The 27,597-nt window shown below is 49.6% G+C and overlaps 1 protein-coding gene across 1 annotated transcript in view; it reads right to left on the reverse strand.

Moving 5' to 3' along the window:
* The window catches only part of LOC140480877 (myosin-1B-like), a 154,548-nt gene that overhangs the window by 114,508 nt on the left and 12,443 nt on the right, over positions 1-27,597 (reverse strand). Inside the window, exons 5-7 of the mRNA XM_072576421.1 lie at positions 22,753-22,909; positions 9,517-9,544; positions 446-542 (exon numbers count right to left, since the gene is read on the reverse strand). Coding sequence (XP_072432522.1) covers positions 446-542; positions 9,517-9,544; positions 22,753-22,909 — 282 coding nt within the window. The remainder of the gene's footprint in view (positions 1-445; positions 543-9,516; positions 9,545-22,752; positions 22,910-27,597) is intronic.

Genomic DNA, 27,597 nt, shown 5'->3' on the forward strand with positions numbered 1-27,597 from the left:
AAATCAACGAGGTAAAAACAATGACTGCAGATGCTGGAAACCAGATCTCAGGGAGTCCCTCTTATCTCTCCATGCTTCAGGCTCTCTGCCTTTATTCCTGATGAAGGGCTTTTGCCCGAAACATCGATTTTACTGCTCCTCGGATTCTGCCTGAACTGCTGAGCTCAGACCAGTGCCAGCCATTTCCAGGACTTACTGCTTTCTGCAAGTGAACACTTTCATAATCTCAGTGAGGTCAGGTGACTCCTTGTCCATCTCTGTTCTAGACACTGGTCTAGCCTCAATGATCTGATCTTCCAGGGAGCCCTGTGGATCAGTTACTATTCTGGCTGATTGCTCCAGCGTTTCTGTGTCAGACTCACGGACATGGCTGTTCCCCACAGAGACCATTCCCCACAGAGTCCATTCCCCACAGAGACCATTCCCTACAGAGACCATCCCTTACCGTCTTCTTCATTGCCAGATCTCCCTGAGCGGCAGTAATGGCAAAGTATTGAATCACTCTCTTAGTGTTCACTGTTTTCCCAGCTCCAGACTCACCCCTGTGTAATAACAAATAGATTCAAAAAAAACAAAGTCAAAACTTATTCAACACTAAGAGTCCAATCCCTACAGAATCCAATTCCCCAGAATCCAATCTCCACAGAGACCCATCCCCACAGAGTCCAATCCCTATAGAATCCATCCCCCACAGAATCCAATCTCCACAGATTCCCATCTCCACAGAGTCAAATCCTCATAAAACCCAATCCTTATAGAGTCCATTCCCCACAAAGTCTCATCCACACAGAATCCAAGCCCCACACAATCCAATCCCCACATAGAGACCATCCCTCACAGAGTCCATTCCCCACAGAGTCCATTCCCCACAGAGTCCATTCCCCACAGAGACCATTCCCCACAGAGTCCATTCCCCACAGAGTCCATTCCCCACAGAGACCATTCCCCTCAGAGACCATTCCCCACAGAGTCCATTCCCCACACAGTCCATTCCCCACAGAGACCATTCCCCTCAGAGACCATTCCCCACAGAGTCCATTCCCCACACAGTCCATTCCCCACACAGTCCATTCCCCTCAGAGACCATTCCCCACAGAGACCATTCCCCACACAGTCCATTCCCCTCAGAGACCATTCCCCACAGAGTCCATTCCCCACACAGTCCATTCCCCACAGAGACCATTCCCCTCAGAGACCATTCCCCACAGAGTCCATTCCCCACACAGTCCATTCCCCTCAGAGTCCATTCCCCACAGAGACCATTCCCCACAGAGTCCATTCCCCTCAGAGTCCATTCCCCACAGAGACCATTCCCCACAGAGTCCATTCCCCAGAGTCCATTCCCCACAGAGTCCATTCCCCACACAGTCCATTCCCCACAGAGTCCATTCCCTACAGAGACCATTCCCCACACAGTCCATTCCCCTCAGAGTCCATTCCCCACACAGACCTTCCCCACAGAGTCCATTCCCCTCAGAGTCCATTCCCCACAGAGACCATTCCCCACAGAGTCCATTCCCCAGAGTCCATTCCCCACAGAGTCCATTCCCCACACAGTCCATTCCCCACAGAGTCCATTCCCTACAGAGACCATTCCCCACACAGTCCATTCCCCACAGAGTCCATTCCCCACAGAGTCCATTCCCCACACAGTCCATTCCCCACAGAGACCATTCCCCACACAGTCCATTCCCCACACAGTCCATTCCCCACACAGTCCATTCCCTACAGAGTCCATTCCCCACACAGTCCATTCCCCACACAGTCCATTCCCTACAGAGTCCATTCCCCACACAGTCCATTCCCCACAGAGTCCATTCCCCACACAGTCCATTCCCCACAGAGACCATTCCCCACACAGTCCATTCCCCACACAGTCCATTCCCCACACAGTCCATTCCCAACAGAGTCCATTCCCCACACAGTCCATTCCCCACAGAGTCCATTCCCCACACAGTCCATTCCCCACACAGTCCATTCCCCACAGAGACCATTCCCCACACAGTCCATTCCCCACACAGTCCATTCCCCACACAGTCCATTCCCCACAGAGTCCATTCCCCACACAGTCCATTCCCCACAGAGACCATTCCCCACACAGTCCATTCCCCACAGAGTCCATTCCCCACACAGTCCATTCCCCACAGAGACCATTCCCCACACAGTCCATTCCCCACACAGTCCATTCCCCACAGAGTCCATTCCCCACAGAGTCCATTCCCCACACAGTCCATTCCCCACAGAGACCATTCCCCACACAGTCCATTCCCCACACAGTCCATTCCCCACAGAGACCATTCCCCACACAGTCCATTCCCCACACAGTCCATTCCCCACACAGTCCATTCCCTACAGAGTCCATTCCCCACACAGTCCATTCCCCACACAGTCCATTCCCCACACAGTCCATTCCCCACATAGAGACCATTCCCCACAGAGCCCATTCCCCTCAGAGACCATTCCCCACAGAGTCCATTCCCCACACAGTCCATTCCCCACAGAGACCATTCCCCACAGAGTCCATTCCCCACACAGTCCATTCCCCACACAGTCCATTCCCCTCAGAGACCATTCCCCTCAGAGACCATTCCCCAGAGACCATTCCCCTCAGAGTCCATTCTCCACAGAGTCCATTCCCCTCAGAGTCCATTCCCTACAGAGTCCATTCCCCTCAGAGACCATTCCCCACAGAGTCCATTCCCCACAGAGTCCATTCCCCACAGAGTCCATTCCCCACAGAGACCATTCTCCACAGAGACCATCCCTCACAGAGACCATTCCCCACAGAGTCCATTCCCCACACAGTCCATTCCCCACAGAGACCATTCCCCTCACAGAGACCATTCCCCACAGAGACCATTCCCCACAGAGTCCATTCCCTACAGAGTTCATTCCCCTCAGAGACCATTCCCCACAGAGTCCATTCCCCACAGAGTCCATTCCCCACAGAGACCATTCCCCACAGAGTCCATTCCCCACAGAGTCCATTCCCCACACAGTCCATTCCCCACAGAGTCCATTCCCCACAGAGTCCATTCCCCACACAGTCCATTCCCCACACAGTCCATTCCCCACATAGAGACCATTCCCCACAGAGTCCATTCCCCACAGAGACCATTCCCCACAGAGACCATCCCTCACAGAGACCATTCCCTACAGAGACCATTCCCCACAGAGTCCATTCCCCTCAGAGTCCATTCCCTACAGAGTCCATTCCCCTCAGAGACCATTCCCCACAGAGTCCATTCCCTACAGAGACCATTCCCCATAGAGACCATTCCCTACAGAGACCATCCCTCACAGAGACCATTCCCTACAGAGTCCATTCCCCTCAGAGACCATTCCCCACAGAGACCATTCCCCACAGAGACCATCCCTCACAGAGACCATTCCCTACAGAGACCATTCCCCACAGAGTCCATTCCCCACAGAGTCCATTCCCCACACAGTCCATTCCCCACAGAGTCCATTCCCCACACAGTCCATTCCCTACAGAGTCCATTCCCTACAGAGACCATTCCCCACAGAGACCATCCCTCACAGAGACCATTCCCTACAGAGTCCATTCCCCACAGAGTCCATTCCCCTCAGACACCATTCCCCATAGAGACCATTCCCCACAGAGACCATTCCCTACAGAGTCCATTCCCCACAGAGACCATTCCCCACAGAGACCATCCCTCACAGAGACCATTCCCTACAGAGTCCATTCCCCACAGAGTCCATTCCCCTCAGAGACCATTCCCCATAGAGACCATTCCCTACAGAGTCCATTCCCCACAGAGTCCATTCCCCTCAGAGACCATTCCCCATAGAGACCATTCCCTACAGAGTCCATTCCCCACAGAGTCCATTCCCCACAGAGTCCATTCCCCACAGAGACCATTCCCCACAGAGTCCATTCCCCACAGAGACCATTCCCCATAGAGACCATTCCCTACAGAGTCCATTCCCCACAGAGTCCATTCCCCTCAGAGACCATTCCCCACAGAGACCATTCCCTACAGAGTCCATTCCCCACAGAGTCCATTCCCTACAGAGTCCATTCCCCACAGAGTCCATTCCCCACACAGACCTTCCCCACAGAGTCCATTCCCCTCAGAGTCCATTCCCCACAGAGACCATTCCCCACAGAGTCCATTCCCCAGAGTCCATTCCCCACAGAGTCCATTCCCCACACAGTCCATTCCCCACAGAGTCCATTCCCTACAGAGACCATTCCCCACACAGTCCATTCCCCACAGAGTCCATTCCCCACAGAGTCCATTCCCCACACAGTCCATTCCCCACAGAGACCATTCCCCACACAGTCCATTCCCCACACAGTCCATTCCCCACACAGCCCATTCCCTACAGAGTCCATTCCCCACACAGTCCATTCCCCACACAGTCCATTCCCTACAGAGTCCATTCCCCACACAGTCCATTCCCCACAGAGTCCATTCCCCACACAGTCCATTCCCCACAGAGACCATTCCCCACACAGTCCATTCCCCACACAGTCCATTCCCCACACAGTCCATTCCCCACAGAGTCCATTCCCCACACAGTCCATTCCCCACAGAGTCCATTCCCCACACAGTCCATTCCCCACACAGTCCATTCCCCACAGAGACCATTCCCCACACAGTCCATTCCCCACACAGTCCATTCCCCACACAGTCCATTCCCCACAGAGTCCATTCCCCACACAGTCCATTCCCCACAGAGACCATTCCCCACACAGTCCATTCCCCACAGAGTCCATTCCCCACACAGTCCATTCCCCACAGAGACCATTCCCCACACAGTCCATTCCCCACACAGTCCATTCCCCACAGAGTCCATTCCCCACAGAGTCCATTCCCCACACAGTCCATTCCCCACAGAGACCATTCCCCACACAGTCCATTCCCCACACAGTCCATTCCCCACACAGTCCATTCCCCACAGAGACCATTCCCCACACAGTCCATTCCCCACACAGTCCATTCCCCACACAGTCCATTCCCTACAGAGTCCATTCCCCACACAGTCCATTCCCCACACAGTCCATTCCCCACACAGTCCATTCCCCACATAGAGACCATTCCCCACAGAGCCCATTCCCCTCAGAGACCATTCCCCACAGAGTCCATTCCCCACACAGTCCATTCCCCACAGAGACCATTCCCCACAGAGTCCATTCCCCACACAGTCCATTCCCCACACAGGCCATTCCCCTCAGAGACCATTCCCCTCAGAGACCATTCCCCACAGAGACCATTCCCCTCAGAGTCCATTCTCCACAGAGTCCATTCCCCTCAGAGTCCATTCCCTACAGAGTCCATTCCCCTCAGAGACCATTCCCCACAGAGTCCATTCCCCACAGAGTCCATTCCCCACAGAGTCCATTCCCCACAGAGACCATTCTCCACAGAGACCATCCCTCACAGAGACCATTCCCCACAGAGTCCATTCCCCACACAGTCCATTCCCCACAGAGACCATTCCCCTCACAGAGACCATTCCCCACAGAGACCATTCCCCACAGAGTCCATTCCCTACAGAGTCCATTCCCCTCAGAGACCATTCCCCACAGAGTCCATTCCCCACAGAGTCCATTCCCCACAGAGACCATTCCCCACAGAGTCCATTCCCCACAGAGTCCATTCCCCACACAGTCCATTCCCCACAGAGTCCATTCCCCACAGAGTCCATTCCCCACACAGTCCATTCCCCACACAGTCCATTCCCCACATAGAGACCATTCCCCACAGAGTCCATTCCCCACAGAGACCATTCCCCACAGAGACCATCCCTCACAGAGACCATTCCCTACAGAGACCATTCCCCACAGAGTCCATTCCCCTCAGAGTCCATTCCCTACAGAGTCCATTCCCCTCAGAGACCATTCCCCACAGAGTCCATTCCCTACAGAGACCATTCCCCATAGAGACCATTCCCTACAGAGACCATCCCTCACAGAGACCATTCCCTACAGAGTCCATTCCCCTCAGAGACCATTCCCCACAGAGACCATTCCCCACAGAGACCATCCCTCACAGAGACCATTCCCTACAGAGACCATTCCCCACAGAGTCCATTCCCCACAGAGTCCATTCCCCACACAGTCCATTCCCCACAGAGTCCATTCCCCACACAGTCCATTCCCTACAGAGTCCATTCCCTACAGAGACCATTCCCCACAGAGACCATCCCTCACAGAGACCATTCCCTACAGAGTCCATTCCCCACAGAGTCCATTCCCCTCAGACACCATTCCCCATAGAGACCATTCCCCACAGAGACCATTCCCTACAGAGTCCATTCCCCACAGAGACCATTCCCCACAGAGACCATCCCTCACAGAGACCATTCCCTACAGAGTCCATTCCCCACAGAGTCCATTCCCCTCAGAGACCATTCCCCATAGAGACCATTCCCTACAGAGTCCATTCCCCACAGAGTCCATTCCCCTCAGAGACCATTCCCCATAGAGACCATTCCCTACAGAGTCCATTCCCCACAGAGTCCATTCCCCACAGAGTCCATTCCCCACAGAGACCATTCCCCACAGAGTCCATTCCCCACAGAGACCATTCCCCATAGAGACCATTCCCTACAGAGTCCATTCCCCACAGAGTCCATTCCCCTCAGAGACCATTCCCCACAGAGACCATTCCCTACAGAGTCCATTCCCCACAGAGTCCATTCCCTACAGAGTCCATTCCCCACAGAGTCCATTCCCCACACAGTCCATTCCCTACAGAGTCCATTCCCCACACAGTCCATTCCCTACAGAGTCCATTCCCCACAGAGTCCATTCCCCACACAGTCCATTCCCCACAGAGTCCATTCCCCACACAGTCCATTCCCCACCGAGACCATCCCTCACAGACATTTTGAGCAATTTGATTTAATGCTGACCTCGGCCTTTCCCTTAAATCTGCACGCTGTTTTCTATTGAAGTAATTTCTACTGCAGTTTTGAATTCCTCAACTTGCCTGACATCCACCACATTTCCAGGCGGCATCTTCTTTTGCAAAATACTGTGCTTTCAACCTATGTCCTCTGGTTCCCGAGGCTTTTATGAATGAGAATAATTTCTCGTTATCCACTCTGCCCAGACCTCTGATGATGTTAAAAGCCTCTAACAGATCTTCCTCTGAGCCCTCTCCTCTCCAGGGAGAACAGTGCCAATCTCTTCAATCTACCCTCATCACTGCAGTTTCTCGTTCCTGAAGCCAGTCGAGTAAAATCCTCCTGCTTTGTCCCCAGTGCGGCACCCATGACTATACACAATAACCTCCGTGTTCCTGTACTCTGTACTTCAATGAAGCTGAGAATACAGTAATGCTTTATTTACAGCTCTCTGGGCCAATCCTGCCACATCCAAAGCACAAATCCACCCTGGTTTCTCAGATCCTGCACCCTCTCTAGTACAGTTCCATTCATACTGTTTCTTTACTTGTACAAGTGTATCACCTCATCCGTCTCTTGTCAACTGAACCTACTCCCCACAGAGAAGTCATGTACATTCGTATATTTAGAATATAGAAAAATACAGCACAGGAACAGGCCCTTTGGCCCACTATGTTGTGCCGAATATGACGCCAAATTAAACTAATCCCTTCTGCCTGCCCTTGGTGCATATGCCTCCATTCCTTGCAGATAGGATAGTGAAGAAGGTGTTTGGTATGCTTTCCTTTATTGGTCAGAGTATTGAGTACAGGAGTTGGGAGGTCATGTTGCGGCTGTACAGAACATTGGTTAGGCCACTGTTGGAATATTGCATGCAATTCTGGTCTCCTTCCCATCGGAAGGATGTTGTGAAACTTGAAAGGGATCAGAAAAGATTTACAAGGATGTTGCCAGGGTTGGAGGATTTGAGCTACAGGGAGAGGCTGAACAGGCTGGGGCTGTTTTCCCTGGAGCGTCGGAGGCTGAGGTTTATAGAGGTTTATAGAGGGGCATGGATAGGATAAATAGACAAAGTCTTTTCCCTGGGGTCGGGGAGTCCAGAACTAGAGGGCATAGGTTTAGGGTGAGAGGGGAAAGATATGAAAGAGACCTAAGGGGCAACTTTTTCACACAGAAGGTGGTACACGTAGAGAATGAGCTGCCAGAGGATGTGGTGGAAGCTGGTACAATTGCAACATTTAAGAGGCATTTGGATGGGTATATGAATAGGAAGGGTTTGGAGGGATATGGGCCGGGTGCTGGCAGGTGGGACTAGATTGGGTTGGGATATCTGGTCGGCATGGACGGGTTGGACCGAAGGGTCTGTTTCCATGTTGTACATCTCTATGACTCTATGACGCTACAGTGTAGAAACAGGCCATTTGGCCCAACAAGTCCATACCGATCCTCTGAAGAGTATCCCACCCAGACCCATTCCCCTACCCTGCTTCTCTACATTTACCCTTGACTAATGCATCCACACATTCTTGAAGACTTGAACAGGGCAATTTGGCATGATGAATTTGCCTAACCTACACATCTTTGGATTGGGGGAAGAAACCGGAGCACCCGGAGGAAACCCACAGAGACACGGGGACAATGGGCAAACTCCACACAGTCACCCAAGGCTGGAATGGAACCTGGGTTCTTGCCACTGTGAGGCAGCAGTACCTACCACTGAGCTACAGTGCCACCCCTAAACACTGAGCCAAGTGCTGCCCATATTCATCTGTTTATCTAAAAATCCCTTAAATACCCCTATCGCATCTCCCTGGTAGGGCATTCCAGACTCCTACCACCCTCTGTGTCAAAATCTTGCCCCTCACATTTCCTTTGAACTTTCCCCCCTCTCACCTTAAATGCCTGCCCCCCTAGTGTTAGACATTTCAACTCTGGGCAAAAGATTCTGATCATCAACCTGATCCATGTATCTCATAATTTTACAGACATCTTTCAAGTCTCCCCTCAGTCTCTGTTGCTCCAGACAGAACAACCCACGTTGTTCCAGCCTCTCCTTACAGCTCCTGCCCTCTAATCCAGGCAGCATCCTGGTAAATCTCTTCTACACCCTCTACAAAGCCTCCACGTCCTTCTTGTAATGCAGTGACTAGAATTGAACACAAAACTCTAAGTGTGGCCTCATGAAAGTCTTATAAAGCTGCAACATGACATCCTGACTCTTGTACTCAATTCCCCGACCAATAAAAGCAAGCGCACTATACGCCTTCTTTATGCCCCTCCTAGCTACTTGCGTTGCCACTATCAGGGAGCTATGGATTGAACCCCAAGATCCTTTTGTATATCAGTGCTGTCCAGGGATCCTGCCATTAACTGTGTACTTTCTAGATCAATTCTAGATTTGAACTCACTTTACAGAAAAGTATCATCTTAACATTCCCTAAAATGTAACCTTTACTCCTAGTTTCCAGCCATAGATTAAATGACATGCATTGGTTAATAAACAACAGGTAACAGCGTGAATTTACAAGAAAGTATTCGGCTCCTCACTGAGTCTCCCGAATGCGATTCCAAACCGGAGACTCCTGTAGTGGGATCAAGGGAAAGGAATGAAGCAGATTTCTCAGGATTACTTACGTGATCAGCATGGACTGGTTCTCGCGATCTAGAATTAAGAATAACAATGATTCAGACAACCTTGAATCCTTTCCACATAAACATCTGAGAATGAGGGTGGCCCAGTCAGGAGGGTGAGGCCAAAAACAGCAAACTTCCTGATGACAGGAGCAGGAATGTGTCAGTGCTGTTACACCGCCTGACATAAGGGTAAGGGTCACCACTCGTGTCCCTGCTGACTGCATCTGCGGGAAGTGCACCCAACTCCAGCTCCTCAAAAAAACCAGGTCAGGGAACTGGAGCTGGAGTTGGATGAACTGCAGATCATTCAGGAGGTGGAGGGAGTAATTGAGAGGAGTTACAGGGAGATAGTCACCCCTCAGGTAAAAGAAGAAGGTCAATGTGTTCCTGTCAGGGGATGGAAAGGGAACCGACGGCAGTGTAGGGATCCCCAGTGGCCATTCCCCTCAACAACAAGTATACCATTTTGGATACTGTTTGGGGGGGTACAATTTACCAGTGGTAAGCAATGGGGCGCAGGTCTCTGGCACAGAGTCTGTCTCTGTTTCTCAGAAGGGAAGGGGGAAGAGGAGCAGAGCATTAGTCATTGGGGATTCTACAGTTTAGGGGACAGATAGGAGGTTCTGTGGGAATGAGAGAGAGAGACTCATGGTTGATCTGTTGCCTCCCAGGTGCCAGGGTTCGTGATGTCTCTGATCGTGTTTTCAGGATCCTTGAGGGGGAGGGGAGCAGTCTCAAGTCATGGTTATCATAGGCACCAATGACATAGGTAGGAAAAGGGATGGGGATGTAAGGCAGAAATTCAGGGAGCTAGGATGGAAACTTAGAGCTAGAACAAACAGTTGTTTCTGGTTTGTTGCCCGTGTCATGTGCCAGCGAGGCAAGGAATAGGGAGAGAGAGGAGTTGAACACGTGGCTACAGGGATGGTGCAGAAGGGATGGTTTTAGATTCCTGGATAATTGGGGCTCATTCTGGGGTAGGTGGGACCTCTACAAATGGGATGATCTACACCTGAACCAGAGAGATACCAATTTCCTGGGAGGGAAATTTGCTAATGCTCTTCAGGGGGGTTTAAAACTAATTCAACCGGGGGATGGGAACTGAAATTGCAGTTCAAATACATGGGAGGTTGAGCATAGTGAAGTCAGAACTAAAATTTCAAGATCGCAAGAGTTCACTGGTAAGCAGGAAGGTGGTTTGAAGTGTGTCCACTTCAACACCAGGAACATCCAGACTAAGGTGGGTGAACTTACAGCATGGTACCTGGGATTTCGATGTTGTGGCCAATATTGAGACACAGGAAGAGCAGGGACAGGAATGGTTGTTGGAAGTTCCGGGATTTAGGTGTTTCAGTAAGAACAGGGAAGGTGGTAAAAGAGGGGGAGGTGCGACATTGTTAGTCAAGGACAATATTTCGGTTGCAGAAAGAACATCTTAGGGCTTCTCTACTGAGGTAGTATGGGCTGAGATTAGAAACAGAAAAGGAGAGGTTGGGAGTTTTCTATAGACCTCTGAATAGTTCCAAAGATGTAGAGGATAAGATAGCAAACATAATTCTGGATAGGAGCGAGAATGATAGAGTAGTTGTTATGGGGGACTCTAACTTTCTAAATATTGACTAGAAATACTATAGTTCAAGTACTTTAAATGGATCAGTTTTTGTCCAATGTCCGCAGGAGGGTTTCCTGATACAGTATGTAGACAGGTCAACAAGGGGTGAGGCCACATTGGATTTGGTACTGGGTAATGAACCAGGCCAGGTGTTAGATTTGGAGGTAGGAGAGCACTTTGGTGATAGTGACCACAATTTGGTTATGTTTACTTTAGTGATGGAAAGGGATAGGTATATACCACAGGGCAAAAGTTATAGCTGGGGGAAAGGCAATTACAATATGATTAGGCAAGAGTGGACGAGCGAGGGAACCGTGGTTTACTAAGGAAGTTGAATCTCTTGTCAAGAGGAAAAAGAAGGCTTATGTTAGGATGAGATGTGAAGGCTCAGTTAGGGTGCTTGAGAGTTACAAGTTAGCCAGGAAAGACCTAAAGAGAGAGCCAAGAATCAGGAAGAAACATGAGAAATCATTGGTGGATAGAGTCAAGGAAAACCCCAAGGCTTTCTATCAGTGTGTCAGGAATAAAAGAATGACTAGAGTAAACTTAGGGCCAATCAAGCGTAGTAGTGGGAAGTTGTATGTGAAGTCAGAGGGGAAGTGCTAAATGAATACTTTTTGTCAATGTTCACACTAGAAAAATACAATATGGTTGAGGAGAATACTGAGATACAGGCTACTAAACTAGACAGGATTGAGGTTCACAAGGAGGAGGTGTTGGTAATTCTGGACTGTGTGAAAATAGATAAGTCCCCTGAGCTGGATGGGATTTATCTTAGAATTCCCTGGGAAGACAAGGAGGAGATTGCCGAGTCTTTGGCATTGGGCTTTATGTCATCATTGTCTACAGGAATGGTGCCAGAAGACTGGAGGATAGCAAATGTGGTTCCCCTGTTCAAGAAGGGGAAAATAGACAACCCTGGGAATTATAGACCAGTGAGCCTTACTTCAGTTGTTGGTAAACTGTTGGAAAGGGTTATAAGAGATAGGATTTATAATCATCTAGAAAGGAATAAGTTGATTAGGGATAGTCAACGCAGTATTGTGAAGGGTAGGCCGTGCCTCACAAACCTTATTGAGTTCTTTGAGAAGGTGACCAAACAGGTAAAGGAGGGTAAAGTGGTTGATGTGGTGTATATGGATTTCATTAAGATGTTTGATAAGGTTTCCCATGGTATGCTATAGCACAAAATACGGAGGCATAATATTGAAGGTGATTTAGTGGTTTGGATCAGAAATTGGCGAGCTGAAAGAAGACAGAGGGTGGTGGTTGATGGGAAATGTTCATCCTGGAGTTCAGTTACTAGTGGGGTACCACAAGGATCTGCTTTGGGTCCACTGCTGTTTGTTATTTTTATAAATGATCTGGATGAGGCATAGAAGGATGGGTTAGTAAATTTGTAGATGACACTAGAACATAGAACAGGCCCTTTGGCCCACGATGTTGTGCCGAACATTTGTCCGAGCTTAAGCACCCATCCATGTACCTATCCAATTCCCGCTTAAAGGTCACCAATGATTCTGACTCTGCCACTCCCACAGGCAGCGCATTCCATGCCCCCACCACTCTCTGGGTAAAGAACCTACCCCTGACATCCCCCCTATACCTTCCACCCTTCACCTTAAATTTATGTCCCCTTGTAACACTCTGTTGTACCCAAGGAAAAAGTCTCTGACTGTCTACTCTACCTATTTCCCTGATCATCTTATAAACCTCTATCAAGTCACCCCTCATCCTTCGCTGCTCCAATGAGAAAAGGCCTAGCACATTCAACCTATCCTCGTACGACTTATTCTCCATTTCAGGCAACATCCTGGTAAATCTCCTCTGCACCCACTCCAAAGCTTCCATATCTTTCCTAAAATGAGGCGACCAAAACTGCACACAATACTCCAAATGTGGCCGAACCAAGATCCTATATAACTGCAACATCACCTCACGACTCTTGAATTCAATCCCTCTGCTAATGAACGCTAATACACCATAGTCTGGATTAGTGGTGCTGGAAGAGCACAGCAGTTCAGGCAGCATCCAAGTCGCTTCAAAATTGACATTTCGGGCAAAAGCCCTTCATCAGGAATAAAGGCAGTGAGCCTGAAGCGTGGAGAGATAAGGTAGAGGAGGGTGGGGGTGGGGAGAAAGTAGCATAGAGTACAATGGGTGAGTGGGGGAGGGGATGAAGGTGATAGGTCAGGGAGGAGAAGGTGGAGTGGATAGGTGGAAAAGGAGATAGGTAGGTAGGACAAGTCCAGACAAGTCATTAGGACAGTTACTGAGCTGGAAGTTTAGAACTAGGGTGAGGTGGGGAAAGGGGAAATGAGGAAACTGTTGAAGTCCACATTGATGCCCTGGGGTTGAAGTGTTCCGAGGCAGAAGATGAGGCGTTCTTCCTCCAGGCGTCTGGTGGTGAGGGAGCGGCGGTGAAGGAGGCCCAGGACCTCCATGTCCTCGACAGAGTGGGAGGGGGAGTTGAAATGTTGGGCCACGGGGCTGTGTGGTTGATTGGTGCGGGTGTCCTGGAGATGTTCCCTAAAGCGCTCTGCTAGGAGGTGCCCGGTCTCCCCAATGTAGAGGAGACCGCATCGGGAACAATGGATACAATAAGTGATATTAGTGGATGTGCAAGTAAAACTTTGATGGATGTGGAAGGCTCCTTTAGGGCCTTGGATAGAGGTGAGGGAGGAGGTGTGGGCACAGTTCCTGCGGTGGCAGGGGAAAGTGCCAGGATTGGAGGGTGGGTTGTTTGGAGGCGTGGACCTGACCAGGTAGTCGCAGAGAGAACGGTCTTTGCGGAAGGCGGAAAGGGGTGGGGAGGGAAATATATCCCTGGTGGTGGGGTCTTTTTGGAGGTGGTGGAAATGTCGGTGGATGATTTGGTTGATGCAAAGGTTTGTAGGGTGGAAGGTGAGCACCAGGGGCGTTCTGTCCTTGTTACGGTTGGAGGGGTGGGGTCTGAGGGCGGAGGTGCGGGATGTAGACGAGATGCATTGGAGGGCATTATAACCATGTGGGAAGGGAAATTGCGGTCTCTAAAGAAGGAGGCCATCTGGTGTGTTCTATGGTGGAACTGGTCCTCCTGGGAACAGATCTGGTGGAGGCCTAGGAATTGGGAATACGGGATGGCATTTTTGCAAGAGGTAGGGTGGGAAGAGGTGTAATCCAGGTAGCTATGGGAGTCGGTGGGTTTGTAAAAAATGTAAGCTCTATCCACCTGAGTGGCAACTTTCAAAGATCTATGAACATAGACCCCAAGATCCCTCTGCTCCTCCACCTTACTAAGAACCCTACCGTTAACCCTGTATTCTGCATTCTTGTTTGTCCTTCCAAAATGGACAACCTCACACTTGACAGGGTTGAACTCCATCTGCCACTCCTCAGCCCAGCTCTGCATCATATCTAAGTCCCTTTGCAGCCGACAACAGCCCTCCTCACTATCCACAACTCCACCAATCTTTGTATCGTCTGCAAATGTACTGACCCACCCTTCGACTCCCTCTTCCAAGTCATTAATAAAAATTACAAACAGCAGAGGACCCGGAACTGATCCTTGCAGAACTCCACTTGTAACCGGGCTCCAGGCTGAATATTTACCATCTATCACCACTCTCTGACTTCGACCGGTTAGCCAGTTCTCTATCCAAGTGGCCAAACCTCCCACTATCCCATGCCTCCTGACTTTCCACATAAGCCTACCATGAGAAACCTTATCAAAAATCCCATCTAAAATCCATGTACACTACATCCACTGCTCTACCCTCATCCACATGCTTGGTCACCTCCTCAAAGAATTCAATAAGACTTGTAAGGCAAGACCTACTCCTCACAAATCCGTGCTGGCTGTCCCTAATCAAATAGTGTCTTTCCAGATACTCATAAATCCTATCCCTCGGTACCCTTTCCATTACTTTGCCTACCACCAAAGTAAGACTAACTGGCCTGTAATTCCCAGGGTTATCCCTATTCCCTTTTTTGAACGGGGCACAACATTCGCTACTCTCCAGTCCCCTGGTACCACCCCCGTTGACAGTGAAGACGAAAAGATCATTGTCAACGGTTCTGCAATTTCCTCTCTTGCTTCCCACATAATCCTAGGATATATCCCGTCAGGCCCGGGGGACTTGTCTATCCTCAAGTTTTTCAAAATGCCCAACACATCTTCCTTCCTAACAAGTATCTCCTCTAGCTTACCAGTCTGTTTCATACTCTCCTCTTCAACAATACGGTCCCTCTCATTTGTAAATACTGAAGAAAAGTACTTATTCAAGACCTCTCCTATCTCTTCCAACTCAATACACAGTCTCCTTGATCGGACCTACCCTCGTTCTCGTCATTCTCCTGTTTCTCACATATGCATAAAAGGCCTTGGAGTTATCCTTGATCCTACCCACCAAAGACTTTTCATGCCCTCTCTTAGCTCTCCTAATCCCTTTCTTCAGCTCCCTCCTGGCTATCCTGTATCCCTCCAATGCTCTGTCTGAACCTTGTTTCCTCAACCTTATGTAAGTCTCCTTCTTCCTCCTTGCAAGACATTCAACCTCCCTTGTCAACCAAGGTTCCCTCACACGACCATCTCTTTCCTGCCTGACAGGTACGTACATATCAAGGGCACGTTGTATCTGTTCCTTGAAAAAGTTCCATATTTCAACGACATCCTTCCCTTCCAGCCTATGCTCCCAATTAAGCCTATGCTGACTAAGGACATCAGCGATGTGGACAGTGACAATGGATGTTATAGGTTACAAAGTGACATAGGTAAACTGCAGAGCTGGGCTCAGAGGTGGCAAATGGAGTTTAATGTGGAAACGTGTGAGGTGATTCCCTTTGGAAGGAGTAACAGGAATGTAGAGTACTGAGCTAATGGTAAGATTCTTGGTAGTATAGATGAGCAGAGAGATCTCGGTGTCCAGGTACACAGATCCTTGAAAGTTGCCACCCAGGTTGACAGGGTTGTTAAGAATCTGGATTAGTGGTGCTGGAAGAGCACAGCAGTTCAGGCAGCATCCAAGTAGCTTCGAAATCGAAAGGGCTTTTGCCCGAAACGTCGATTTCGAAGCTCCTCGGATGCTGCCTGAACTGCTGTGCTCTTCCAGCACCACTAATCCAGAATCTGGTTTCCAGCATCTGCAGTCATTGTTTTTACAGGGTTGTTAAGAAGGCATACAGTGTTTTAGCTTTTATTAATAGAGGGATCGAGTTCCGGAACCATGAGGTTATGCTGCAGCTGTACAAAACTCTGGTGCGGCCGCACTTGGAGTATTGTGTACAGTTCTGGTCACTGCATTATAAGAAGGATAGAACATAGAACATAGAACATAGAACAATACAGCACAGAACAGGCCCTTCGGCCCACGATGTTGTGCCGCACTTCTATCCTAGATTAAGCACCCATCCATGTACCTATCCAAATGCCACTTAAAGGTCGCCAATGAATCTGACTCTACCACTCCCTCGGGCAGCGCATTCCATGCCCCCACCACTCTCTGGGTAAAGAACCCACCCCTGACATCTCCCCTATACCTTCCACCCTTCACCTTAAATTTATGTCCCCTTGTAACACTCTGTTGTACCCGGGGAAAAAGTTTCTGACTGTCTACTCTATCTATTCCTCTGATCATCTTATAAACCTCTATCAAGTCACCCCTCATCCTTCGCCGTTCCAACGAGAAAAGGCCGAGAACTCTCAACCTATCCTCGTACGACCTACTCTCCATTCCAGGCAACATCCTGGTAAATCTTCTCTGCACCCTCTCCAAAGCTTCCACATCTTTCCTAAAGTGAGGCGACCAGAACTGCACACAGTACTCCAAATGTGGCCTAACCAAAGTCCTGTACAGCTGCAACATCACCTCACGACTCTTGAATTCAATCCCTCTGCTAATGAACGATAATACTCCATAGGCCTTCTTACAAACTCTATCCACCTGAGTGGCAACCTTCAAAGATCTATGTACATAGACCCCAAGATCCCTCTGTTCCTCCACCTGACCAAGAACCCTACCATTAACCCTGTATTCCGCATTCTTATTTGTTCTTCCAAAATGGACAACCTCACACTTGGCAGGGTTGAACTCCATCTGCCACTCCTCAGCCCAGCTCTGCATCATATCTAAGTCCCTCTGCAGCCGACAACAGCCCTCCTCACTGTCCACAACTCCACCTATCTTTGTATCATCTGCAAATTTACTGACCCACCCTTCGACTCCCTCCTCTAAGTCATTAATAAAAATTACAAACAGCAGAGGACCCAGAACTGATCCCTGCGGAACTCCACTTGTAACTGGACTCCATGCTGAATATTTACCATCTACCACCACTCTCTGACTTCGACCGGTTAGCCAGTTTTCTATCCAATTGGCCAAATTTCCCTCTATCCCATGCCTCCTGACTTTCCACATAAGCCTACCATGGGGAACCTTATCAAATGCCTTACTAAAATCCATGTACACTACATCCACTGCTCTACCCTCATCCACATGCTTGGTCACCTCCTCGAAGAATTCAATAAGACTTGTAAGGCAAGACCTACCCTTCACAAATCCGTGCTGGCTGTCCCTAATCAAGCAGTGTCTTTCCAGATACTCGTAAATCCTATCCCTCAGTACCCTTTCCATTACTTTGCCTACCACAGAAGTAAGACTAACTGGCCTGTAATTCCCGGGGTTATCCCTATTCCCTTTTTTGAACAGGGGCACAACATTCGCTACTCTCCAGTCCCCTGGTACCACCCCAGTTGCCAGTGAAGACGAGAAGATCATTGCCAACGGTACTGCAATTTCCTCTCTTGCTTCCCACATAATCCTAGGATATATCCCGTCAGGCCCGGGGGACTTGTCTATCCTCAAGTTGTTCAAAATGTCCAACACATCTTCCTTCCTAACAGGTATCTCTTCTAGCTTATCAGTCCGTTTCACACTCTCCTCTTCAACAATACGGTCCCTCTCGTTCGTAAATACTGAAGAGAAGTACTTGTTCAAGACCTCTCCTATCTCTTCCGACTCAATACACAGTCTCCCACCACTGTCCTTGATCGGACCTACCCTCGTTCTCGTCATTCTCAGGTTTCTCACATACGCATAGAATGCCTTGGGGTTATCCTTGATCCTATCCGCCACGGATTTTTCATGCCCTCTCTTAGCTCTCCTAATCCCTTTCTTCAGGTCCCTTCTGGCTATCCTGTATCCCTCCACTGCTCTGTCTGAACCTTGTTTCCTCAACCTTATGTAAGCCTCCTTCTTCCTCTTTACTAGACATTCAACCTCCCTCGTCAACCAAGGCTCCCTCACACGACCATTTCTTTCCTGCCTGATCGGTACATACATATCAAGGACACGTCGTATCTGCTCCTTGAAAAAGTCCCACATTTCCACCACATCCTTCCCTGACAGCCTATGCTCCCAACGTATGCTCCTCAAATCCTGTCTTACAGCATCGTAATTTCCCTTCCCCCAATTGTAAAAACTTCCTTGTTGTGCGCACCTATCTCTCTCCATAACCAAGGTGAAAGTCACAGAATTGTGGTCGCCATCACCAAAATGTTCACCCACTAACAAGCCCACCACTTGTCCCGGTTCGTTACCGAGTACCAAATCCAATATGGCCTCCCCTCTGGTTGGACAATCTACATACTGCGTTAGAAAAGCTTCCTGGACACACTGCACAAACACCGCCCCATCCAATCTACTTGATCTAAAGAGCTTCCAATCAATATTTGGGAAGTTGAAGTCGCCCATGACTATGACCCTGTGGCTTCTGCACCTTTCCAAAATCTGTTTCCCAATCTGTTTCTCCACATCTCTGCTGCTATTGGGGGGCCTATAATAAACACCCAACAAGGTGACTGCACCTTTCCTATTTCTGACTTCAGCCCATACTACCTCCAGAGGCAGATCCCCCTCAAACTTCCTTTCTGCAGCCATTATACCATTTCTAATTAGCAATGCCACCCCCCCCTCCTTTTTTACCACCCTCCCTAATCTTACTGAAACATCTGTAACCAGGAACCTCCAACAGCCATTCCTGTCCCTCATCTATCCATGTTTCCGTGATGGCCACAACATCGTAGTCCCAGGTACCGATCCACGCCTTAAGTTCACCCACCTTATTTTTGATACTCCTTGCATTGAAGTATACGCACTTGAGCCCATCTCTGTGTCCGCAAGTAGTCCCTGTCAGTGCTACCTTCTCCACAGCCTCCCTACAGTCTTGGACATCCTGACACACAGCTAGCTTACTTGCTGGACTACAAGTCCGGATCCCATCCCCCTGCCAAATTAGTTTAAACCCCCCCGAAGAGTGCTAGCAAACCTACCCCCCAGGATATTGGCGCCCTTCTGGTTCAGGTGCAACCCGTCCTGTTTATACAGGTCCCACCTTCCCCAGAATGCAGTCCAATTGTCCAAATATCTGAAGCCCTCCCTCCTACACCACCCTTGCAGCCACGTGTTCAACTGCACTCTCTCCCTATTCTTTGCCTCTCTGTCACGTGGCACCGGCAACAACCCAGAGATGACGACTCTGTCTGTCCTAGCTTTTAGTTTCCAGCCTAACTCTTTGAGCTCTTGAATGACCTCCCCACCCCTCTTCCTACCTATGTCGTTGGTGCCAATGTGTACCACGACTTCTGGCTGCACACCCTCCCCCTTAAGGATTCTGAAGAGACGGTCCGAGACGTCTCGGACCCTAGCACCCGGGAGGCAACAAACCATCCGAGAGTCTCGCCCATGTCCACAGAACCGCCTGTCCGTCCCTCTAACTAGAGAGTCCCCTATAACTAGCGCTCTCCTCTTCTCCCCCTTTCCCTTCTGAATCTCAGAGCCACAGACCCCTTCACTGCAGCTTACACCTGCAAGGCTGTCCCCCCCAACAGTTTCCAAAGCTGTATACCTGTTTTTTAGGGGAACGACCACAGGGGAACCCTGCACTGCCTGCTTCTTCCCCTTCCCACCTCTAACTGTTACCCAGCTACCTCTGTTCTCTGGCGTGGAAGGATGTGGAAGCTATGGAAAGGGTGCAGAGGAGATTTACTAGGATGTTGCCTGGTATGGAGGGAAGGTCTTACAAGGAAAGGCTGAAGGATTTGAGGCTGTTTTCATTAGAGAGAAGAAGATTGAGAGGTGACTTAATTGAGACATATAAGATTTTCAGAGGGTTAGATTGGGTGGACAGGGAGAGCGTTTTTCCTTGGATGGCAATGGCTAGCACAAGGGGACATAGCTATAAATTGAGGGGTGTTAGATTTAGGACAGATGTCAGAAGTGGTTTCTTTACTCAGAGAGTAGTAGGGGTGTAGAATGCACTGCCTGTAACAGTAGTAGACTCGCCAACTTTAAGGGCATTAAAATAGTCATTGGATAGGCATATGGATGAGGAAGGAATAGTGTAGGTTTAGATGGGCTTCAGATTGGTTCCACAGGTCGGCACAACATCGAGGGCCAAAGGGCCTGTACTACGCTGTAATGTCCTATGTTCTATTAACACCTTCACATCCCGATCTCTTTAGGGACAGTCCCTGTTATAGGGGATGGGGTAGGGTTTTGTACCATTGGGTAAACGCCGTGTTCGGGGGGAGCTCAGGGACCTTGGCAAGCTGGAGGAGGGGGTAGGTCAGGACTGGGTGACAGGGTGGGGGACATATTTTGAGGGGGCAGTGGGAGCTTCCTCCTCCCACACAGCTCTTCGAGATCACCTGCCCCAGGAGACAAATGCATTTGAGTTCCCTTGCAGACTTCCCCATTGCAGGGGCCTGTTTGAACGAGAACAATCCCAGTTCCTCACCATGCGATGTCCCACCATCTGCAGCCTTCCTCTTTCACTCTTTAACCTCTGACTCTTGGTCTGGGTAAGGATCGCTGCCAGTATTTCCATCAACAGCTAAACTTACTTTCACAGACTTCAGTACAACCAGAAACGGAGAGATTTTCAATTCCCGATTGGAGGAAGATCCCAATTCCTGATTGAGGGAACACGTTCGTAACCTCACGGAGCTCCACCAGGCCTCTCCTCAGTCCCCTGGTTTCTGTCGGTTATGGAGCCGCAGTCAGGCCTGATCAGAATAAACTTCTCCATTTGGTAGTTTCAAGATCTCAGGGACACAGTTTCAGGATAACAGGTCAACCCTCAGAGGGTTGTAGACGGATGGAATTTTCTAACTTAGAGGCTTGTAATTGATTAAGGCTGGCGTAGAGGTACTCCTGGTCACCCAGGGTATCAAGGGATAGGGGAATAGGTGGGAAAGCAGAATTCATAATGATGGAGTACGCTCAGCAGATTATAACCTATCCCTCTGCTCTGATTTCTTCATGGAGCAGGAAGTGAGGACTGCAGATGCTGGAGATCAGAGTCGAGAGTGTAGTGCTGGAAAAGCAGAACCAGTCAGGCAGCATCCGAAGAGCAGGAGAATCAATGTTTCAGGCAAGAGCCCTTCATCAGGAATGAGGTGATGAAGGGCTCCTGTCTGAATCATCGATTCTACTGCTCCTTGGATGCCACACTCACGACTCTGATTTTTTCATGTCTCCTCACGTGTCTCTGTCTGTTTTTTTAATAATAGGGAGACCAGAACCGTGCACAATTATCTGAGAGTAGTCCTACGTCAATGTTTCGGCTTTTCAGTTAGCATGTTGGTAATGAATGAGTTGATAAACAAGGTGAGGAGTGAGGTTGAATCTTAACAGTGACCTCAGCCAGCGTGGGAATTGAGCCCACGCTGTTAGTGTCATCCTACATCGCAAACTTGCCTTCTAGGCACCTGGGCTAACCATTGGATCTTCTCCAGATTGGAACAGTTTATCAATTACAGTCCTACCCCACTCCTCCACCTGTACTCTGAATCTAAGAAATGTCGCTAAAGCTGGGGACAGAAGGCAGTGGGTGCAGAATCTTTGGCTTGTTTTAAGGCAGCGGAAGATAGATTCTCGATTGCCAAGGGATTATTGGGGACATTGCAAGGATGTTAAGTTGAAGTCAGATGAGCCGCAGACAGGGCAACAGGCTCAAAGGGCTGAATAGCCTGTTGTTGTTCCTGCTTTGTTTGCTCATCAATTTCCAAGATGCCAATGTCACACAAAGCTGCTCAGTCCAATGGGGAACATTGTAATGTTAATCATACCAACAAGGAACAATCACGGTTCATCCCGATTATTGGGAACTGTTGCTTGCAGGATTTATTGTGGGGCTAGGAGCAATGTCAAGGACAGGGAGGAGTTCAAAGAGCAGATTTCCTTGTCTGTCGAAAAAGGGAAGATTGATGTTTGATCACCTTCTCAAGGACAATTAGAGGCAGGCAATTCACACTGGGTCAGCCGGGGATGCCCACTTCCCACACCGAATGAGTAAATAAAACGACAAAGCTTTCACTTCTTTACGCAGAGAGATATAAAGATTGGGAGCCAATCACTTGGTGATGGTCTTTAATGGTGTGATGGGTGAGGACAAGCCTTGCAATGTGTTCATTCCTATTGGAAATCAGTGGGAAAGGGAAGGGATAATGATCAGTTTGGGAGGGATGCCATTGTGGTGGTGTTAGCCCATGCACTGACCGATTAAAGCCATAGAGTGACAACATGTGCTTATTCTACTTGGTAGGGATTTGAATGTTAATGTTAAGCGTGTCCCTCTGTACTTACTGCTCAACATGTCGAAGTAGGCATTGTCTGCAATGCAGTATATATGCGGGGGAGCATCACCCTTGCGTTTCCGTTTGTAGGCTGCGACCACAGTCGGTGTGTACACAGGCAGCAATTTGTAAGGGTTCACTGACACACAGAACAACCCCGAGTAAGTCTGCAAAGGAACAGATTGCTCCTGTCAATCTGCGTATCCCACTGAAGATGTTCACAGCCACTCACTGACAGGACAGGCTCAGCTTTTTCAGCTAACTCTCCACACCATTCATTCCCCAAAACAACATAAATGACCAAACCAGAATCCACTTGGAACTGTTTTGTTTCAGAGCCATGGTCTTGACAGTGATTCTTAGCTGAATCTTTAATCCATCACATTACGATTTCAGGATGTTACCGGTGAAGGCAGACGCAAAGCAACACACCAATATCCAACAATAACCAGATATTCCTCCACCTGCAGTCTTTAGCAAATTCAGGTTGGCAATAGATTTCAAGAAAAGGAATTTGTGGAATATTGACGAGACGTTTGTGTTTTGGAACAGCTTGTGGTAGAGCCCACTGGGAAACAAGCAATTCTGGATCTGGTGGTGTTTAATGAGGGAGACTTGATTGGAGAGCTGAAAATGAGGGAACCCCTAAGGGGCAGCGACCATAACATGTTAAAATTCATCTTGTGGTTTGATTGGGAGAAGCTGGAATCAGATGTAATGGTATTACAACTGAGTCAAGGTAACTACAAAGACATGAGGGAGAATCTGGCCAGAGGTGATTGGAAGGGGAGTCTAGCAGGGAAGACATTAGAGCAGCACAGGCAGGAGTTTCTGGGGGCAATTCAGGGACAACAGCAGAAATTCGGAGACATTATAAAAGCAAAAGAAAGAGTTTACAATGTGCTGAAGATTAGTGGGAATCTAGAGGATTGGGAAGCCTTTAAAAATCAGCGGAGGATAACTCAAAAGGCAATAAAGGGGGAAGACAAGGAAACATGAGAGTAAGCTGGCTAGTAATATCAAAAATTATGAGTAATTTTAGATATATAAAAAGTAAGAGTGAGGCAAGAATGAATATTGGACCACTGGAAAATGAGGCTGAAGGAGTAGTAATGGGGAGCAACTGAAAAGGCACTTTGCATAAGATTGTACTTTGGAAAACACCAGCAGCATTCCAGACCTTCAAGGGAGTCAGAGTGCAGAGGTGAGTGTAGTGGGCATCACTGTTGGAGGGACTGGGTTTGTTTTCACTGAAACGCAAGGGGTGATCTGATAGAATTTTATGAAATGATCGAGGAGAAAGTGAGGACTGCAGAAGCTGGAGATCAGAGCTGAAAAATGTGTTGCTGGAAAAGCGCAGCAGGTCAGGCAGCATCCAAGGAGCAGGAGAATCGACGTTTCGGGCATAAGCCCTTCTTCAGGAATGAGGAAAGTGTGTCCAGCAGGCTAAGATAAAAGGTAGGGAGGAGGGACTTGGGGGAAGGGGCGTTGGGAATGTGATAGGTGGAAGGAGGTCAAGGTGAGGGTGATAGGCTGGAGTGGGGGTGGGGGCAGAGAGGTCAGGAAGAAGATTGCAGGTTAGGAAGGCGGTGCTGAGTTTGAGGGATTTGACTGAGACAAGGTGGGGGGAGGGGAAATGAGGAAACTGGAGAAATCTGAGTTCATCCCTTGTGGTTGGAGGGTTCCTAGGCGGAAGATGAGGCGCTCTTCCTCCAACCATCGTGTTGCTATGGTCTGGCGATGAAGGAGTCCAAGGACCTGCATGTCCTTGGTGGAGTGGGAGGGGGAGTTGAAGTGTTGAGCCACGGGGTGGTGGGGTTGGTTGGTCCGGGTGCCCCAGAGGTGTTCTCTGAAACGTTCCGCAAGTAGGTGGCCTGTCTCCCCAATATAGAGGAGGCCACATCGGGTGCAGCGGATGCAATAGATGATGTGTGTGGAGGTGCAGGTGAATTTGTGGCGGATATGGAAGTATCCCTTGGGGCCTTGGAGGGAAGTAAGGGGGGAGGTGTGGGCATAAGTTTTGCATTTCTTGCGGTTGCAGGGGAAGGTGCCGGGAGTGGAGGTTGGGTTGGTGGGGGGTGTGGACCTGACGAGGGAGTCACGGAGGGAGTGGTCTTTTCGGAACGCTGATAGGAGAGGGAAGGGAAATATATCCCTGGTGGTGGGGTCTGTTTGGAGGTGGCGGAAATGACGGCGGATGATACGCTGTACATGGAGGTTGGTGGGGTGGTAGGTGAGGACCAGTGGGTTTCTGTTCTGGTGGCGATTGGAGGGGCGGGGCTCAAGAGCGGAGCAGCGGGAAGTGGAAGAGATGCAGTGGAGGGCATCGTCGACCACGTCTGGGGGGAAATTGCGGTCCTTGACGAAGGAGGCCATCTGGGTTGTTCGGTATTGGAACTGGTCCTCCTGGGAGCAGATGCGGCGGAGACGAAGGAATTGGGAATATGGGATGGCGTTTTTACAGGGGGCAGGGTGGGAGGAGGTGTAGTCTAGATAGCTGTGGGAGTCGGTCGGTTTTTAGTAAATGTCCGTGTTGATTAGGTCGCCCGAGAGAGAAATGGAAAGGTCTGGGAAGGGGAGGGAGGAGTCTGAGACGGTCCAGGTGAATTTGAGGTCGGGGTGGAAGGTGTTGGTAAAGTGGATGAACTGTTCAACCTCCTCGTGGGAACACGAGGCAGCGCCGATACAGTCATCGATGTAGCGGAGGAAATGGTGGGGGGTGGTGCCAGTGTAGCTGCGGAAGATGGACTGTTACTATTCCCAATTCCTTTGTCTCTGCCGCATCTGCTCCCAGGAGGACCAGTTCCAAAACCGTACAACCCAGATGGCCTCCTTCTTCAAGGACCGCAATTTCCCCCCAGACGTGGTCGACGATGCCCTCCACCGCATCTCCTCCACTTCCCGCTCCTCCGCCCTGGAGCCCCGCCCCTCCAACCGCCACCAGGACAGAACCCCACTGGTCCTCACCTACCACCCCACCAACCTCCATGTACAGCGTATCATCCGCCGTCATTTCCGCCACCTCCAAACAGACCCCACCACCAGGGATATATTTCCCTTCCCTCTCCTATCAGCGTTCCGAAAAGACCACTCCCTCCGTGACTCCCTCGTCAGGTCCACACCCCCCACCTCCACTCCCGGCACTGCAAGAAATGCAAAACTTGCACCCACACCTCCCCCCTTACTTCCCTCCAAGGCCCCAAGAGACACTTCCATATCCACCACAAATTCACCTGCACCTCCACACACATCATCTATTGCATCCACTGCACCCGATGTGGCCTCCTCTATATTGGGGAGACAGGCCGCCTACTTGCGGAACGTTTCAGAGAACACCTCTGGGACACCCGCACCAACCAACCCAACCACCCCGTGGCTCAACACTTCAACTCCCCCTCCCACTCCACCAAGGACATGCAGGTCCTTGGACTCCTCCATCGCCAGACCATAGCAACACGACGGTTGGAGGAAGAGCGCCTCATCTTCCACCTAGGAACCCTCCAACCACAAGGGATGAACTCAGATTTCTCCAGTTTCCTCATTTCCCCTCCCCCCACCTTGTCTCAGTCAAATCCCAAATCCCTCGAACTCAGCACCGCCTTCCTAACCTGCAATCTTCTTCCTGACGTCTCCGCCCCCACCCCACTCCGGTATCACCCTCACCTTAACCTCCTTCCTCCTATCGCATTTCCAACGCCCCTCCCCCAAGTCCCTCCTCCCTACCTTTTATCTTAGCCTGATGGACACACTTTCCTCATTCCTGAAGAAGGGCTTATGCCCGAAACGTCGATTCTCCTGCTCCTGGGATGCTGCCTGACCTGCTGCGCTTTTCCAGCATCACATTTTCAGCGTTTATGAAATGATGAATGGCATGGATAGAGTGGAAAGTATGAGGCTTTTAGCCAGGGTGGAGGAGTCAATTACTAGGGGCACAGGTTCAAGGTGCAAGGGGGGGGATGTTTAAAAGAGATATGTGATGCAAATTTTTCACACAAAGGGTGGTCAGTGCCTGGAATGCGCTGCCAGAGGAGGTGGTGGAAGCAGACACAATAGCAGCATTCAAGAAACACCTGGATGAATACAGGGAATAGAGGGATACGGATCCTGGAAGTGAACACAGTTATAGTATAGAAAGGCAAAATGTGTCAGCGCAGGCTTGGGGGGGAGCGATGGGTCTGTTCCTGTGCTGAATTATTCATTCTTTGTTCTTTGAGAAGGTGCTAAGGAAGCTGAAAGATCCAAAGGTGGATAAGTCGCCCAGACCAGATGGACTATACCCCAGAGTTCTAAAGGAGATAGCTGAGGAGATTGTAGAGGCATTGGTAGTGATCTTTCAGAGAGGGTCTCAGAGAACTGGAAAATGGATGATGTAACACCCCTGTTTAAAAAAGGGAGGGGAGCCTGACCTTGGCCGTTGGTAAGATTTTCAAGTCCATTATTAAGGATGATATTAGGGAGTATTTGGAAATGCACAGTAAAGTAGGGCTGAGTCAGCACAGCTTCCTCAAGAGGGAGTCATGTCTGAATTGTTTGGGGAGGTAATGTGCAGGTTAGACAAAGGAGAGACAGTGGACGTAATCTATTTAGATTTCCAGAAGGCCTTTGACAAGGTGCTGCATAAGAGGCTGCTAAATAAAGGGCAAAGTACTGGCATGGATAGAGGATTGGCTGACTGGCCGAAGGCAGAGAGTGGGGATAATGGGGTCTTTTCCAAGAAGGCAGCTGGTGCCTTGTGGTATTCCACAGTAATCAAGTTTGGACCACAACTGTTCATGTTATACATTAACGATCTGAATGAAGGAACTGAAGGCATTATTGCCAAGTTTACAATGACACAAAGATAGGTGGAGTATCT

The sequence above is a fragment of the Chiloscyllium punctatum genome, chromosome 8 (assembly GCF_047496795.1).
Source record: "Chiloscyllium punctatum isolate Juve2018m chromosome 8, sChiPun1.3, whole genome shotgun sequence".
In the NCBI taxonomy this organism is placed as follows: Eukaryota; Metazoa; Chordata; class Chondrichthyes; order Orectolobiformes; family Hemiscylliidae; genus Chiloscyllium; species Chiloscyllium punctatum.